At 47.5% G+C, this 18,224-nt stretch overlaps 1 protein-coding gene across 1 annotated transcript; it reads left to right on the top strand.

Moving 5' to 3' along the window:
* Nucleotides 1-274: 274 nt before the first annotated feature.
* RCN1 (reticulocalbin 1) lies at nucleotides 275-13,569 on the top strand. Its single transcript, XM_082659245.1, has 6 exons — nucleotides 275-793; nucleotides 5,711-5,904; nucleotides 6,923-7,101; nucleotides 8,474-8,534; nucleotides 11,323-11,522; nucleotides 12,413-13,569. The coding sequence occupies exons 1-6, from the start codon at nucleotides 540-542 to the stop codon at nucleotides 12,518-12,520; spliced, it is 996 nt and encodes a 331-aa protein (XP_082515371.1). The 5' UTR covers nucleotides 275-539; the 3' UTR covers nucleotides 12,521-13,569.
* Nucleotides 13,570-18,224: the final 4,655 nt, after the last annotated feature.

The following is an 18,224-nucleotide window of genomic DNA, read 5'->3' on the forward strand; positions in this document are numbered from 1 at the left end:
GGGGCGGCGTCTGAGGCTGAGATTCGGGCTCCCAGCTGGAAGTTGGGGAGAGCCAGCGCCTCCCTCCGTTCAGTTCTATGGAACCGAAAGGGGAGAGGGAATTTTACCCCGAACATCTGTTGCTTGACAAAGAACTTCCCGGTCTTCTTAACCAGCCCGCCAGTCCCCAGCCCAGTCCGCCTGGGCCCGCCCCTCGCGACGAGATCGCGGGGAGGGGCCGAGGCGAAACCCGAGCCCTGCGCCCACCACCCGGGCTGGCGACGTGGCTCCGCGGCCCCGGCTTCCCCCCGCAGCCCGGCGGCCAATGGGCGCGTGAGCAGGGCCGCCCGGTGCTCCCCTGCCCGCTGCCTGGGGCGCGCCCCTCCGCTCTGGCACGGGGCGGGCGCTGGCCGAGGGGCCGGCCCGTCCCCTCCCTCCTCGCGCTGGCCCCAGCCCAGCCGCCGCCGCCGCCGCCGCGCTCGCTTCGAGCACGCATTCCCGAGCCGCCGCTCTCATCGCTCGCTCGGTCCCTCCCCGCGGGCCGCTCTCCGCTCCCGACGATGGCGCGCGGCGGCCAGGGTCGCCACCTGGGGCTGGCCCTGGGGCTGCTGCTGGCGCTGGTGCTGGCGCCCCCGGCGCTGCGGGCCAAGCCCACGGTGCGCAAGGAGCGCGTGGTGCGGCCCGACTCGGAGCTGGGCGAGCGGCCGCCCGAGGACAACCAGAGCTTCCAATACGACCACGAGGCCTTCCTGGGCAAGGAGGACTCCAAGACCTTCGACCAGCTCACCTCGGAGGAGAGCAAGGAGAGGCTGGGGTGAGGCCACGCTCGGGGGCTCCGCAGGTGCCCGCGGGGCCACTCGCGCGGGAGCCGCGCGGACCGCCAGCCACAAAGCGAAAGAGAAATTGGGCGCCGGGACCCAAGGGCGGGGATCCGGCGGGCCCGGCGGCTGGGCTGGGGCAAAGTTGCCCGCGGACGCCGGGACCCTGCGTGCTGATCGCCGCCGGGGCCGGGGTGGCTTCCCGCGGGGAGGCGAGAACGTGGCAGCGGTCGCGGGAGCCAGGACGGCCAGGGCCCGCCCCCTCCCCTGGGTTGCATCAGAAGGGAGGGGAGAGAGCGTACAAAAGAAAAATTTGTCCACGGTGGCCTTTTAGTGACATGAGTTCTTCCCCACCCTCCCGGTTTCTGTCTTCCCCCCGCATTCCAAGAGAGGAGGGCATGAGACACTGCTAAGGTCTCAAGGATTATCATTAAAGGGTAGAAGATGAAGGGGCAGCGGAGAGGGTTGATTCCTGGCCTGTGTCCCTGGGCCGGGACTGGGGTGTTCTTGCCTTCTGCTTAATCGCCCCAATATCGGAAGTAAGGGGTATAAAAATCCTGTTGTTCAGAAGGGAGGGGCATTTGGTGACGGGGGGTGGAAATGGAAACTGGTCCTCCTTTCTGTTTCCAGCAGTTTCTGATGGCAGCAGAGGCACCCAGTCTTTTGGCAGCTGGGGGCAAAAAGCTGGAGGGTGGTGTGGTGACAGGTTGTGAATTTCACTGTTGAAGGCAGTTGAGTCAGGAACCAAACCTGGGAAACAAAACTTGGGTACATCTCAGTGCACCCTCTCCGCAGCCCCTGGGGAGACACTTGAGCTTTGTGCAAAGGTATCTGGGAACCCTTCCACAGAGGAATCAGCAGTCAGCCTGATCCCAGATGGAGACCCGTCTAGGGAGGGTCCCAAGAGGCCTGCCTACTGGGCACCAGGCCTCCAGGAATCTGGTTCCTGGGGGTGGAGGGTCTTTCTGGCCTGTTACACAAAAAAAAGAACACAGCCATCCTTGTGCTGATGGGGGCTACCAAAGGCCAATGTGGTTGGTTAGAATATGAGGCTAAATTATACCTATTGTGTAGGTGCACCATCTGCCTGCTCTGATAAAAACATCTTTGAACTTCAAAGTCACCTCCCAACAGTCACCTTTTATTTTGCAGAGAAGTACTTTCTCTTCCAGTTTGGGCTTTAACAAAGGGAGCCATTGATGAGTTCAGTCCATTGTATTGCCTTGAGGCACTTGGAAGCTGATATATTCTGGGGCCCCGGGTGGCAGCCGTTTGTCACCAGGGAGGAGGAGGAGAGGTTTGAGGGATTGGAGTAGGGAACTCCACTTTTCAGTCGTAAGGCTTCCAGTTCAATGCCTTCATCATGATGAGTAAGAGAGCAAGTGGTGATGAGCAAGTGGTAATGGAGTTGGTCTCCATTTGACCCTTGTATGAACACCTTAGCTGCATTCATTTTTTTTTTTAATTTAATTTAATTTATTTTTTATACAGCAGGTTCTTATAAGTTATATATTTTATACATAATAGTGTATATATGTCAATCTGCATCCATTTATTCACGCAACAAACATTTGAATGGCTACTGTATTCCAGGTACCGTGTTAGATACCTGACAACTACAAAAATAAAACCTTACGTTCTAGGCCATAAAGTACTTATAATCATATGCGGAGGGCAGAGATTCAAGCAGATGCTACGCATAATTGCTGTGATGGTGGCATGTAAAAGCCACAATGACCGCATCTCGGAGAAAAGGAGCTCCCTAAGGCTTCGGGTTGGAGAAAGTAACTTGGGGGTTTGGGAAGTCACCTGACCAGAGCTTGTGGCACGACTCAGAGGTTACCAGGAGTATAAGCAGGGAAAGGCATACTGAAGAGAGAACAGCCTGCTTATACAGGTTTTGAAATCTGTTCTTGTGGATACGGGGTGTTGGGACAGTAAAGGGACAGGGCAGGAAAAGTGGGAGGTGGGAGTGGCGAGGAGGCCAAGGGCAGAGCAGGAAGGACCTCTGTGAGGTGGAGATTAGACGTTATTCTGTACATGGTAGAAATGTCATCATCCCAAAAATTCATTAGGAAAGTTGGACTGGCAGTAGGGCAGAGAACATAACTGAGGCACGGATGGCAAGACCAGGGGCACAGGGTGGCCGTGAGCCCCTAAATCAGGCACAGCGGGAGAGGGTAAACCCAGAGCCACGTTGGAGGGGGAACTGGCAGCGCTTGCTTTTGGCTCAATGTCAGGGTGGGTGGGGGAGAGGAGGGGGCAGTCAAGGGTGGCATCCGTTTTCTGGCCTTGAGCCACTGGATGGGTAGTGGACACACCGCTCACCTATAAGGTAAATCTGGGCTAACTGCAGAGGAGGCTGGAGCGTTGGAAATGATGGGTGCGGTATGGGACTGGCAGAGCGTAAGAAGCCATTTCTCTGTCCACAGCTCCTGGTGCAACAGTCCCCTCCAAGTCCGGACTGCAGAGGCAGGAGCATGACTGGATCCAGGCAGCTTTGTCACCACCATCTGCCCATAGATTCTGAAAACATGACAGCTCTAAGGCCCCTGAAGACACACACAAAAAAAGTGGGGACCCAGAGGCTTCATGCAGTCACAAGTGTGCTGTGCAGTCTGAGAAAAAAATGTAAATTACTTGCCAACATTTAATATCAAAGCGATTTCACATACAGCCCCCGATTTCCGGCTTCTCTTGACACCCATGGCCCATTTTTCCATGAGTAAGTCATTGTCTGGAGCAGAGCTGGGCAGCCTTGTTGGCAGCTGTCAGGGGATCCCCGCGCTCCCAGGACGCTTTGCTTACTCCCGTTACCTGTTACCAGTTTGTTGAGTTCTCCATCCTCCTGTGGTGGGGATTGTCATCCTTAGTGAGGAAAGGCACACATTCTCTCCTCTACTCCTCACAACGTTCCTTGTAAAGTAGGTGTTCCATTTACAGATGGGGAAACTGAGACTCAGAGAGTCAAGTCAGTTGCCCAAGATCACACAGGACTAGGGTCCAGGTGTTCTGATTATAGCGTTTGGTTTATTTACATCATAGCCTCCTTTCCCTAGAGCTCATGTTTGATATTTTTAGAGAGAGAGGTTAAGATTATATATGCTTCCAACAGATATTTATTGAGCTCCCACTACGTGTCAGGCTGAGCTATGTCCTGGATATTTCTTTGGCATAGGTTAGATGCTGTCCTTTCCAGAAAAACAGGTTGTATACTGTCTGACGTGGTTTGGTCTTTGCTGGTTTGAGATTCTGCTTCTCAGCTGGCTTTGGATAACGATGGGCATGTCACCACTGTGTCCCCAGGACTGGAGCAGTGTCTGGCGCACAGTAGGTAGGCTGAACACTGCACTGTGTTGAAAGAATTCTGCTGTGTCTAGCTGTGATTTCCTGGAAGGAAGATACTTGAGGTTTAGTCTTTTGGTCTTGAGACCTGTTAAAATTGCAAATGAAGGGACAAGTCAAAGCTGTGAGTAAAGTTTACACCTTCCTGAGAAAGAGGAGCTTGGGCTACCCAGGTTCTGGTCGGAGATGGAGATTCAAGTGCTAATGAATTCATTTCCATTTCTAATTGATCAAAGAGTAACTGCCGATTTGAACTTCTGTTCACAGTAAGAAAGATAAAATTCCAGCCCAAAGCAAGGAAACAAATCCCTAATTAGCCTGTATGACATCATCCCAGGTAAATGGACTACTAGGGTAAAACTTTCTTAAACATTGGAAATAGCTTGCAGGTGTCTTTGAAGTTTCCTTCAGGGATGGCATCCCTAGCTTGGGGCCCTTTGGCCTAGAGATGGACACTGTTGAGTTCCCAGCCTGAAGTTTGCTCTGGACAGGGGTTTGGGGTGCCTTAGTGAAGTCCAGTGGGGAATTGCTGGAACCTGGGCCAGCTGTGGAGCAGGAGATGCCAGTGGGCATAGGGGTCTTCACCCTAAGAGCAAGGGGTTGAGGCTCCTGCAGCTGCTTAGCTGGTCAAGTTTCTTGAATAAATGTCAAGGCTCTTTCATCCCTGACTGTTTTTTGGTTTTTTTTTTTTGGCTGTGTTGGGTCTTCGTTGCTGCGCGCAGGCTTTCCCTAGTTGCGGTGAGCAGGGGCTACTGTTCGTTGCGGTGCACAGGCTTCTCATTGCAGTGGCTTCTCTTGTCGCAGAGCACGGGCTCTAGGCGCAAAGGCTCAGTAGTTGTGGTTCGCAGGCTCTAGAGCGCAAGCTCAGTAGTTGTGACACACGGGCTTAGTTGCTCCGCGGCATGTGGGATCTTCCCGGACCATGGCTCGAACCCGTGTCCCCTGCATTGGCAGGTGGATTCTTAACCACTGCACCACCAGGGAAGCCCCTCATCCCTGACATTTTCTGCTACGTCCAAGATCTGGTCTCCTCCTGCTTTAAGTTTCAAGTCTTTGAATCCAAAGTGGTGAGATTAAAAAAAACAAAAAAAACAAAAAAAACCCACTTATTTTTTGGTTGGTTTAGTTAGAATCTTCCATCTTTTTCATTGGGCTTAGAGCCAGAGGACATCGATTCTTACCCCAGTGGTACCAAATACTCCCTCATTGCTCTAAAATGAGGGAGTTAGACTATATCAGGGAAGACTGCTAGGTTTCATCTTACAAATCAACTCACTCAGTTTCTGCAGAGCACTGTGTTGAGAAGGATTCTGAGGCCACATCAAGGTTTTTTATCAGGACAGAAGGGCCTGATCCACTAGTAGTGTCTGCCATTGGCATTAGGTGGTTGTGGGGAAGGCATATCATCCTTGGAAAAGATAAACTTCAAGATCCTTTCCAGCACCGTCGGATAATTGATTTTATTTTAGCATTTACGCATCTTAGATTCTGCAGGTGTTTGATCTCTTTCTGGAGCAGGATCACACAAGCTTTGATAATAGCCTTGTGGGTTTTTTTTTTAACTACAGGAAGATTGTCGATCGAATTGACAATGATGGGGATGGCTTTGTCACCACCGAGGAGCTGAAAACCTGGATCAAACGGGTGCAGAAAAGGTACATCTACGATAATGTCGCCAAAGTCTGGAAGGATTATGATCGGGACAAAGACGATAAAATTTCCTGGGAAGAATACAAACAAGCCACCTACGGTTACTACCTAGGTAAGAGGTGCTGCAAGAGCGATTACACAGCTGGGGCCTGTGTAACAAGCTTCTTGTGGGAAACTATACTGTCTCATCATATCTACCCCCTTTGGGGAGACGTCTCAACATCCTAAGTAAAAACTGCTTGTGTAACATCCTGCTCTGCTTACTAAGAATACACCAAGTTGCTTACTGTGAGTGAACTTGTAGGTGGAAGGGGGCAAGGGTCTAATAAAAAATAAACTGCTCCCTAACCTGAGCTTACAGTCTCAGAGGTACACCCAGAGAACAAAGCAGAGAGGAAGCATGTTTTATGTTACAGTTTCAGAATGCTGCGGAGTTTCAGGTAGCAAGGACCGAGTAAGCTGGAACAGTCCAGGAAGGCTTCCTGGTGGAGGGTGGCTTGGGAACTGGGCCTTAAAGAATGGATTTGTATTTGGAGAGATAGAGACGGGTGGGGAAGGTGGGTTAGCTGGAGGGGCAAAGGTGCAGCAAAGCATTCAGCAATGCCCTGGAGGGGCAGGGTTTGGACATAAGTCATGCTTGTTTTGGGGGAATGATGGAGGGGGTGTGTGCCCAGCACTGGGTGCAGACCCACTAGGTACCTGGCAGAGCCGAGAGGGGACAGGCCTGAGGAGAACCAAAGACACATACACGCCCAGCCAGATGAAGAGAGGTCTTGAAAAGAGTCGAAGGGCCATTTAGAATAGATGTCCTGGGTACTAGGGAGCCTCTGAATGTTCTGGATCAAAGAATATAATGAAAGTAGGGTTCTGCAGAGAGAAGTATGGCATTAATATGGTCTCAAGCCAGGCTTTTCACCGCTTGCTGTAATGCCCCTAACAAGTCTTTAGGGCATGGACTGTATGGTGGTACGGAGGGACAGACACTAGAGGCGTTCTGAAATAAAATGTTTCAAAGAACTCGATAGGTCAGGACCTTTTGTCTTCTATGTACCATTTGGTGTGAAGGAGAAGTGATGTGGGAGAAAACGCCTTAGGCGCCCGGTTTTCACGTTTCTGTGTACATCCTCCAGGAAACCCCACGGAGTTTCATGATACTTCAGATCATCACACCTTTAAAAAAATGCTGCCACGTGACGAGAGAAGGTTCAAGGCTGCAGACCTCGATGGTGACCAGACAGCCACCCGGGAGGAGTTCACCGCCTTTCTGCACCCTGAGGAGTTTGAGCATATGAAGGAAATTGTGGTTTTGGTAAGATAGAGAAAGAGCCTGCGCTGGCAAAAGACCAGGACGAAAGCTGCATGGAAACCTTGTCCCTTCCTGCAAAGTGAGAACGTTCTTCAGCCTGAAGGGCATGGGATAAGGACCCTGAAGTGGAATACACCAGAATACCTGTGTACCCAGGAGATCAGTCAGGGCAGGGTAGCTGCCGTAGCAAGTAGCCCCCAATCCCAGCCATTTAACACAATCAAAGGTTATATCCAGTCCCGGGCAGATGGTCCCGGTCAGGTGGATCTCCTGGGCAGTTCTTCTCCAGTGTTGTCAGGCTCCCAGTCTACTTCCATCTTGTCCTCCACCATCCTGTGGCTTTGAGGTCATCCTGGCCACTACCAGCTGGTAGATAGAAGAAGAGAAGGACCGAGGAGGAGGCATGGCCTGCCTTCACTCTTCCGAGGGCTCCTGCCACACATAACAAGGCAGGGGAATGCAGTCTAGATGTGTGCCCAGAAAGAACAAATGCGCTTAGTGAGCAACGAGCTAGCCTCTGTCCTATCTGAGGGAACAACAAAAAGACTCAGAAATGGAATGCATTGTACTGTTAAATCATATGGAAACTCAAAGTCGGACCATGCTTGGAAAGGATGCTCCCCTTGGAGTGTATTTGCTTTCCAGTGTCTTGTTGGGTCCCACCTGTCTTCATTTTCCACGACAGTAACATAAATGCCATCACCTGTTTTCAGGGCCGATATCCCAAGGCAGTTCCAATTGTTTTGATGCTGGGAGACAACCAGCTCTGGACCCAGTCGTGGATGGGCTCACTCTTGCCTCATGCTTCATCCTTATGACCACAGTGACCCCAGGGACTGGGCAGTGGCTTTAAGAATCATTCCTTTTTACCACCCAACACCTACTTAATGATAGCTAATCTGACACAAGACAGTGAAGATGGGGAAGTGGATTATGGGCTTCTGATTGGCTCTGTTCTCAGGTTGGCCATTTTCTCCGGGATGCCTTTGAGTTTCTGTGACATGGACAGTAGACTCATTTAATTAGCAAAAAACCTAGTTAAGAAGTCAAATGTATTGATACTAAATACACAACATAATACATTCGGAAGTCAGATATACTTTTAGTTTCTAATTGCCCAAAATAGTTCCATATTTTTCTGACACCAACTCGGTGTTCAGGGTCCAGTTAGCACTGGAATCTGTCTTTGTGATCATTTTAGTCCAGTGGTTCTCAGGCTGGGTTCCTCCCAGTACACAGAGATGATCTGGCCGGAGGGTGGAGATGGTTGACCTGGCAGGGCTTCCTGATATAATTAGAGTGCCTCTGGGCTTGTAGGTACATTTTCAGTTGCAGAGAGGGTGCTGCTTTTAAAATCCCCCGCTTTGCTTCCTAGGAGACTCTGGAGGACATCGACAAGAATGGGGATGGCTTTGTAGATCAGGATGAGTATATTGGTAAGTGCTGGCCTGGAGTCTTGCTCCAGTATCCCAACTGGGCAGCGTCCTCCACCCACATGTCTGGCTACTTTCCTCAGATGACTCTTTCAGCAGCAGCTGTAAGTCTGTAGGTGTCACTCCTGTTACTTCCCAGTGAGAGGGGCTTGTCACACCAGCCCTAGCGGTGCAGATTCAGGGAGGCATTCCTAGTGGAGAAGAGCCCAAAAGGCTGGCCGCACCCCAGGGCTGGCCAGCAGTTGATCCCTCGGCTCTGAGAGGTGCCCTTCATCACTCCGTGTAGTTCTACCTTTGCGAAATGGGACTGGAGATCCCAGAGATGTACGGTGAAGCTAGAGCGGACAGTCTCAGGGGACAGACTTTACAACACACTGTTAGCCAGCGGGGCCTAGAAACTGGGTGGACGGAGCTGTGGTCAACAGAACTGTTTACATGCCCGAGTTCTCTGCAGAAAGGCATTCCTTCGTAGGTAAATCCTTTTACAAAGTGCACGATTGCCCCATGATATAGCCGTCTTACGCCTCTGGTTTTTGGTCTTCCATTGGGAGTACTGTTCCTAGTTTTTTGTTCTGAAGGGCTCCACTGAAGCAACATCAAGAAGTGTGTTTGCAGGTAACTGAGCCCTGGCTGAATGAGGCTCCAGTTAGTGCCCCGGGTCAGACGCTGCCCAGGAGCCTTCCCAGCATGAAGGACTAGAGAAGGCGGCAGGGATATTTCCATTTGGTCCTCAGCGGCTGCTACTTCAGTGCTTTGGCACGTGGCCCCAGCTGCAGGCCACCTTCTCGTGATAGCTCTTCTTTTCCCAAGTCTCAGTAAAGTAAAAGCTGGAAAATCATTTGAAGGATGGGATGGATATAATTTTTGTGCAGATTTTTTTTTTTTTTTTTTTGCGGTACGCGGGCCTCTCACTGTTGTGGCCTCTCCCGTTGTGGAGCACAGGCTCCCGACGCGCAGGCTCAGCGGCCATGGCTCACGGGCCCAGACGCTCTGCGGCATGTGGGATCTTCCCCGACCAGGGCACGAACCCGTGTCCCCTGCATCGGCAGGTGGACTCTCAACCACTGCGCCACCTGGGAATCCCACTGTGCAGAGGCAGTTAATTACCTTTCAACATAAAAGAAGAGCCCATGTTGCCATCAGTCTCTGGTGTGTGGTTGTACTACTTTGCCACCCCATACAGAAGAATTAGTGCCTTCTGAATGAAGGGCAAAGTTTCTTCTAATCGTTTGGAATTATATTTGATCTGAAGAACCAAACGTTGTCCCCCTCTGCCTGTGGTAACAGATGGGCAGCTCTCGCCACAGTAATTAAAGCCATCTCGGTGGCACTACCTTTCTTTGTAGAATAACCAATGCTGACAGCCCCGTCATCAGTGCAAGCAGCAGAGCCTGCCTCAGGCCTGGTACACGTGCGTGTGTGGGAAGGTTCAGATCCCCGGACACCTTGACAGCGGTGGCGGAATTAGACTGACAGGGAAGGCTGACTGATTAAAACGATGTAGCACTTTTGATTAAAACTAGGTGCTCTCCCCACCCTCCTCCTGATCTGCATTGAAAGGGTGCAAAGTCAGGGGCAAACTCTTTGAGTGGCTTTGTCTAAAAGAAACATTCCATTCTTTACACTGGCAGAGAGGGAGGTAGGCTCATTGTTCTTGAAAACTGAATTCTGAGTGACTTGGAGTCAGAGAGACCGGATGTCCAGACTTGTCTAGCAAGTGACTTCAATTTACGGAGGAGCCTTCTCGGCAGGCAGAGACAAGTGGAAACTGGTGGTGATGTAGCGTAGTGGGAAGAACACTGGAATTAAGAGTCCTGGCTTCTCCGCTTACTAGCTTTGAGACCCTGTGGGAGTCGTGTAATCACTCAGTATAAGCCCGTTGCCGTATCTGTAAAACGGGAAGACACAGCACCCATGTTTCCAGGACGGTGTGGGTCTACTTGTAGTTGAACGCAGGGTCTTGCCTCTCTTTTTCCTTCGTTCACTACCTACTGTCTCTACCATCTGACATTTCCAAGCTGTTTCCATCAAAAGAGAAATTGCCCTCAGGGTATCTCTTTTCCAAGAAGATCTAGTAGCTTAGCAAACGATGGATAAACTTTGCCTTCTTCTTCCTTTCCCTGCCATTTTCTAAAATGAGGGTATTTATCTATCTTATAAAATTGCTATAAGGATGAAATCAAATATATGTGAAAGCCCCCTGGAAATGATATAAACAACAATTGTAGTAAACACGGTGGTTAAGACTATGGGTTGGAAGCAGGGTGCCCATGTTCCTGTGTAGCCTACTACATTCTCATACTAGCTGTGGGTCCTTGGGTTAAGGCTGTGCCTTGGTATTTTCATCTATAAAATGGGAATAATGACACCTAACTTCATAGGATTGTAATGAAAAATCAAATTTAAAAAAGTATGTGCTTTACACAGCATCTGGACCATAGAAAGTGCTGTTATTGGTCATTGTTATTAGTTTTCACCTGTATAGTTCCAGGCTGGGTTGTAGAGGGCTTTCACATTTGACCTTCATAATAACCTTCTGAGTAATAAGTTATTGTCTCCACTTTACAGACGAGGGACTGAACTAAGTCAAAAGCCAGGATTCATCTTCTGGCTCCCAAGCACAGTTCTTTCTCGCCCACTAAGCGGCCTTCATAGTGGATAAATCATTGCATTATTTACCCAAGAGACTGCCCCCAGGTGTCTGGTTAGGTCTCTAGATTGCTAGAGGTCAGGTTTTCTTGGACTTACCTTCCCACTTGTCTTTATAACCAAGAACAGCCTTTCCTTCCAGCTGATATGTTTTCCCACGAGGAGAATGGCCCTGAGCCAGACTGGGTGCTGTCAGAACGGGAGCAGTTTAATGAATTCCGAGATCTGAACAAGGACGGGAAGCTGGACAAAGATGAGATCCGCCACTGGATCCTCCCACAAGACTATGACCACGCACAGGCTGAGGCCAGGCACCTGGTGTATGAGTCGGACAAAAATAAGGTATTTCAGCGTCCTCTGGAATCATTCCTTGAAGGGAGACAGTTTACATAAGATTGGTTCTGTTTGCTTCTTTGATGTTTGCCTTGGCCCATGTGGCCATGTCCTTATTGACTTCTCTCATTCCTGCCCTACATCGGAGACCTGTGAACTTCAGCCAACACCGTGATAACCCACGGTGAGCTCATTAGGCCCAGACGTTCCTGTTCCTGGAGAGTCTGCTGTGGGTCACACTTAACGTTCACTGCCATCTCCTAGGATCGCAGAACCGGTCACTTTGTTGGCTGTGGGCAGGCATGGATTTAAGAGGTGTGCCCTGTGTTGCCCTAGGACAAGCTTGTTCATCCATTCATTCAGTCAGCAGACACTCATCAGACATCTGCAGCATGTGAGGCAGAAGAAAGCCCATCACATTAAAGTCTCGGCATCCTCAGGCCAGCTCACCGTGCTGGCTCCGAGCCAATATCTATTGGTCAGTATCCAAATAAATAAATAAATGAGATTTAGAAAGAAGTCCTGCCTCTTCCCATTTTGATCACAGCTGCAAATTCTCGGGAGACAGTCAAGTTTTGCAGTCAAGCCATAAAAGGGAAGTAGAATTCTTCGGGGCCTGTCTTGGGAATGCCAGCATTGTGTGTAGACATAACTAGACTCTGGCTCCTCAATTCCTTGAGGACTTTTCTGATATATTTTAGCACAGCTTTTGTAGCAGGAGGCTGTTCCAATTTGGGGTTTTGCAGGGCAGTGATGGTAGATGAAGGAGGTACCTAGTAGCTTATTATGAAATGTAATATCTTAAATGTTGCAGATCAATGAAATACCATGAGCTTCATGCTGTGATGACTCAGAGTGACCAGAGTTTCTGTGACAGAGCTCTTTTCTTTCTCCTACAGGATGAAAAGCTCACTAAAGAGGAGATCTTGGACAACTGGAACATGTTTGTTGGAAGTCAGGCTACTAATTATGGGGAAGATCTCACCAAAAACCATGATGAGCTTTGATGCACATTCACCATAATATGACAAACTGTCATAGGCTTTCTTTTATTGTCCTGGATAATTGCTATAATTATCTCATTTACAGCCGTTGTGTCCCCCCAAAAAGCAAGTTTATCACCTCAGATTGGGGTTAAAATTATTTTTTACTCAATATTTGCTGGAAAATAGTCATCACTGATCTTTGAGTAAGGTTTCTGTCCAAACACATTAAAATCTTGGTAAATTACAGTGCTCTGTGGGGATACATTGCTAAAACATGACTTTTTAGCTTTTTCCATGAAATTTGAACTGAAGGGGAATAAAATTTGAAAAAGCCCTATTATTCAGAAGTTGGGTGAGCGGGGAGAGGGCATTATAGGGAGTGACTGCTATGTATTTTAACTGCAGAGTTTTTACATTTGCCACTGTTAAATAATTGGTGAGGGAAAATTCTGATTAAGCTTCAGTGGTATCTCATCCTACACAGGCTTCTTTCAGAGCAAGGCTGATATTTCAGATTCTTCTTGACTTTGTACTCTGAGCTGTTACTGTAAATGGCATATAAATCTCTGTGCCTTCTTCTACATGGACCTGCTCATGTGCACAACAGATCCACCCGTCTTTGTTTTTTGTTTTGTCTTTGTTTTTTACAATAAGAAGCAGTTAAGAAAGGTTATGTGAAAAAGAAAGGAATTTTAAAGGTAGGGAGAAAAGATGAATGTCAGGCATTTGAAGAACTATAGGAAAATGGTAAACACTTTATCATACTTGAGAAATTTTTCTTGACATGTAAATGAAGCAGATCTGATCTTTGAAAAAGTGAACAGAAATCCAATCCATTTCCTTGCTGATCTCTGATAGGAATAGGGAGTAGGGTCCTAGGAAAGCCTGCTTAGTGGAGCTCTGGAACCCATCTCATCCAGTCCTGGTGAATCCACAACCCTTGGACCTGCCCTGGGACCACTTACACCATGTAATTGACAAAGCAGGTTCCAAGCCACTGGCTGAACTGGAAGAAATAACTTTTACAGGTTGAACTTCCACCTTAGAAGGAGAAAGTGAATGAAATAAAGGATCCCTCTGAGGATTTTCTACTGTGTCCTGTGGTGTTTGACTTCATATGTACCATTTGTGACATTATTCACTGTTGATAGAGAATTTAACAGTGGGATGAGATGACATGAGTAAGATTATAAAAGTTTTGCATTTTAAAAATCCAACTATTAGAATGTTCAGAACATATTCATATTTACTTATTTAATACATATATACTTCTCTATGCTAATTAGAGAACGTGCAGGTCAGTTTAATGGTAAGACCTTTCAGAGACAGGTTTCAGTTGGAGGAAAATCTGGACTTCTTATCAAGGCCTAGGAGGCCCTATAGCAACTGGTCCCTTCCCAACTCATCAGCCCCACTCCCTTTCACCTCCCATAGCAGCCCCACTGACTTTCTGGTCCTCAAACACACCAAGTTCATTTCCAGGTTGGGCCCTTTGCACTTGCTATCCTTCTGATTTGGAACCCCCATCTCACACATACTGGGGTAACTCAAAACATGCTTCTTCAGCAGGACCTTCCCGACTCCACTATTTGTAGCAGTCCCATTTGAGTCCCCGTCTCATTTCCCTGTTTTATTTTCTCCTTGGTATGTACCTATTGCCATTTATATTTGTCTCCTAGGGCTGCCATACAAATTACCACAAAAGAGGGTGGCTTTCAACAACAGAAGCTCACAGTGCAGGCTGGAGTCTGAAATCAAGGTGTTGGCAGGACTGGCTCCTGAATGCTCTAGGGGAGAATCCTTCCTTCCTTGCTTCTTCCTGCTTCTGGCTCCAGGCGTTCCTTGGCTGTGGCTGCATTACTCCACTCTGCCTCCATCTTACGGCCTTTTCTTCCTCTCTCTGTGTCTGTCTTCTGTGTGTCTCTCATAAGGACACTTGTCATTGGCTTTAGGGCCCACCTGGATAATCAAGGGTGATCTAATCCTAGATCCTAAATTACACCTGCAAAAAGCCATTTTTCCAAGTAAGCTCACATTCACAGGTTCCAGGAGTTAGGAGGTAGACACATCTTTTGGGGGTGCCACCGTTCAACCAAACGTACCATTTGACACTATCTTGTTTGTATGTTGTCCATCTTCTCCGAGCTAGTACATAAGCTCTGTGACAACAAGAGCCTGAGTTGTCTAATTTACTGCTGCCTCCCAGGACCTAGAACTGTAGAGCCTAACCTACAATAACTACTCTGTAATTATTTGCTGAATGAATGAGAGGTTGTAGCTTTAATCAAAAAGAATACTCCTGGGGGGATACTACAAAAAAATTTTACAAAATACCTGACATTCGCTGAATGAAAAGTAATTTGCCCAAGATTCCAGACTGATTATATGGCAGGACCAGAACTCAAATCCAGGTGTTCCTTGCTCCAAAATCTCTGCCGTTTAACACTAAATTTTACTGCTCCAAATCTCTGAATCTATGTTCCCTTTATTTCTTTGCTCACCCACAGTAGATGTGGTCAAGAAATGAGAATAACTCCTCTTACCTAGAAATAGGCTGACACATTTTTTTCAAGCAATGAGAACCTGTCTTTTAAAAAATGAGAAAATAATATAGTGTAACCCAATTATAAGCATAACACTTTTTTTTTTTTTTTTTTTGCGGTACACGGGCCTCTCACTGTTGTGGCCTCTCCCGTTGCGGACGCACAGGCTCAGCGGCCATGGCTCACGGGCCTAGCCGCTCCACAGCATGTGGGATCTTTCCAGACTGGGGCACGAACCCGTGTCCCCTGCATCGGCAGGCGGACTCTCAACCACTGCGCCACCAGGGAAGCCCAAGCATAACACTTTTTAAAAGGTGCTAACGTTACTTTTCCCCCAAAAGGGAATACTGGTTAGTTTATTAAGTTATACATAGTAAGACATTAGATATATTTTGAGCACTAAGTTTTTCCTTTCAAGTCAGTGCACATAAGAAGAGAACCCTCAAAGAGACTAGTGCTTCTGGGGCTGAATTTAACACTATTTAAGGAAAGAAAACCTTAGCTAGGGGACATAGCTGTTAACATGGTGATTTGTAAAGCCTTAGATTTCTAATAGGGTCTGACTGTTTCAAGGAAAACATATTTTGTTTCTAGGTAACATTTCAAGTCTGATTATGAACAAATGCTACAAAATCGATCTGTAATGGGAGATACTGTTATGTCACAAAGCATTATTTATATGCTTAATGTGATTGAAAGCATTAATTGCTAGGAGCCAAAATCTGTCCAAGCAAAACATGAACACATATTTTGTACCTCTTGTCTCTTACTGTAGATTTCTGAACGAATTCGAGTGTAACAAAGATGTAGTTAGAAAATCTGCACACCTGAAGGTTTTCTTTATCCGCTTGGATTACTACTGTACTTGTTCCTTGTTAGCAAATGCAGGAGTCATATCTGCTCAGAAGTGCCCAGCAAACAACAGCTACATGCCTACTTGCTAGCAGCTCAGCAAAAACATCGTATGGCGTAAAGTGGTGAATGGCTGACTGGATTTTTTTAAAGTCTATTTTGCCACCTTTGTAGTAAAATCTAGCTTCCTCCAAGTACATGCAACTAAAGATTTGGCTCTCTCTGTATTTTTTTAATTATTATTCTTTCTGTATTCTTTTTTTAAGTTTTTTTTTTTGATGTAGACAATTTTTAAAGTCTTTATTGAATTTGTTACAATATTGTTTCTGTTTTATGTTTTGGTTTTTGGGCCCCGAGGCATGTGGGATCTTAGCTCCCGGACCAGGGATCAAACCCGCACCTCCCACATTGGAAGGCAAAGTCTCAACTGCTGGACGGTCAGGGAAGTCCCTCTTTCTGTATTCTTAAAACAAGTTCATAGCTCTAGAACCTCCCCTCTAAAAACCAATGAGCGTCATAACACCCACCACTTTGGCTCACATTCAAGTTTTTAAATTTTGAGCAGCGGGAAGATTGTGTCATCAGCACTTAAACTCATGAGATTTACATGAACTTGGAGCTATGTCCAAAAATCCATCTGCACTCTCAATTCTGGTCAGTTCCAGGGTCTGGGTCTGGGGAAACACTCAAACTGGATTTGAGGTAGTTACAAAGATGAGGTAAGTAATGCACATGCAAGAACTGCAAGGACTGAGTTTTCCCTGATGACCTTCCTCAGGTGGTCAAATGCCAGAAGTCAGATAGATCAATGCCTGCCAACACCAGGCTGCTGGTTAGTGGTCTTGCCAAGATTTAGAATTCTTGTGTGAAGTGCTTTAAAACCTGAAAACTGATCTATTATTGGGTGAAACTGAATGGATTAAATGACAAAGGAATAGCTTTTTATTTTTTATAAATTTATTTATTTTTGGCTGTGTTGGGTCTTCGTTGCTACGTGTGGGCTTTTCTCTAGTTGCGGAGAACGGGGGTTACTTTTCGTTGTAGTGCTCAGCCTTCTCATTGTGGTGGCTTCTCTTGTTGTGGAGCACAGGCTCTAGGCACACGGGCTCTAGGCACACGGGCTCTAGGCGCACGGGCTTCAGTAGTTGTGGCTCGCGGGCTCTAGAGCGCAGGCTCAGTAGTTGCGGTGCACAGGCTTAGTTGCTCCGTGGCATGTGGGATCTTCCTGGACCAGGGCTCAAACCCGTGTCCCCTGCATTGGCAGGCGGATTCTTAACCACTGCGTCACCACGGAAGCCCAGGAATAGCTTTTAATGTTGTTTTTGTCACGGTCAGGGTATTCCAAAGCTAGTTATATGTGGTAGGGATTTGGAATGTAATTCAAAAGCAGATCAAAGACTCTCTGCACATTCAAAAATATTCAGAGACCCAGCTGGGAAAGGTTATATTTTCAGAGGAGGAAACTGAGGCCCAGAGAAATTAAGCCTGTGCTTTTCCCTTTCTCCGGACTGAGGCAGAGGTTGGACTAGAACACCTTCGCCGACTCCAGATGTTCCCTTTAAAGCCTTAACGTTCTCATCTGAAAAATGGCCACAATAACTCTTACCTTGTAGAAGAGAAATAGGATGAATTAAGGTAACGAACATAAAGCATTTTGTGTGGTCAGTGCTCAGGAAATGGTAACCATTTTTATTATTACACCAAAATAAGGTCCTTACGTATTTCAGCATCAAAGATTTTGTTTATTTGTGGTTCATTTTAGATTTCCACGTGTGGCATTAGTGACTGAGGGAGGTTGTGGATTTATCAGAAAATTGTCAAAGGTGTTTGTTGTTTTAAATATATGAAAGTTTTGTGTTTTTTTTAAGGTTCACAACTTAAAAATAGAAAAGTTCACATGGTTATTAAGTATAAGAAGCTGAGGACATTTAATGACTCACATCAGATTAGCGGTCCTACGCCACAGCAAGTATGTGGCCGTGCTGCTAAGATATTTGAGATAAAGAAAGATGCCCGTAGAGAGCATGCCCAGGTGACTTGAGAGTCAGACCCACTCACTAGCTGAACGACTTTAGGCCAATGACTTCCACTCTGCAAGCCTCCTTTTCCTCTTCTGTAAAAGAGGCCCGGCTGGGTGGTTGTGGGGGGCTCAGTGAGGCCCTGAGTGTGAAGCACTTTGCCCAGGCCTGACGCAAGGAGATGCTTGATCGGTGGAGCTAGGTGACTCTCATAAAGGGTAAAAAATACCCTCTCCTAAGGGTGAAAAGACAAGCTAAGGAATAAAAAGAAACCGTCTGGAGAATGAAATATTGCCATTTGCAGCAACATGG

Source organism: Grampus griseus (genome assembly GCF_964374135.1).
Source record: "Grampus griseus genome assembly, chromosome: 8".
Classification (NCBI taxonomy): Eukaryota; Metazoa; Chordata; class Mammalia; order Artiodactyla; family Delphinidae; genus Grampus; species Grampus griseus.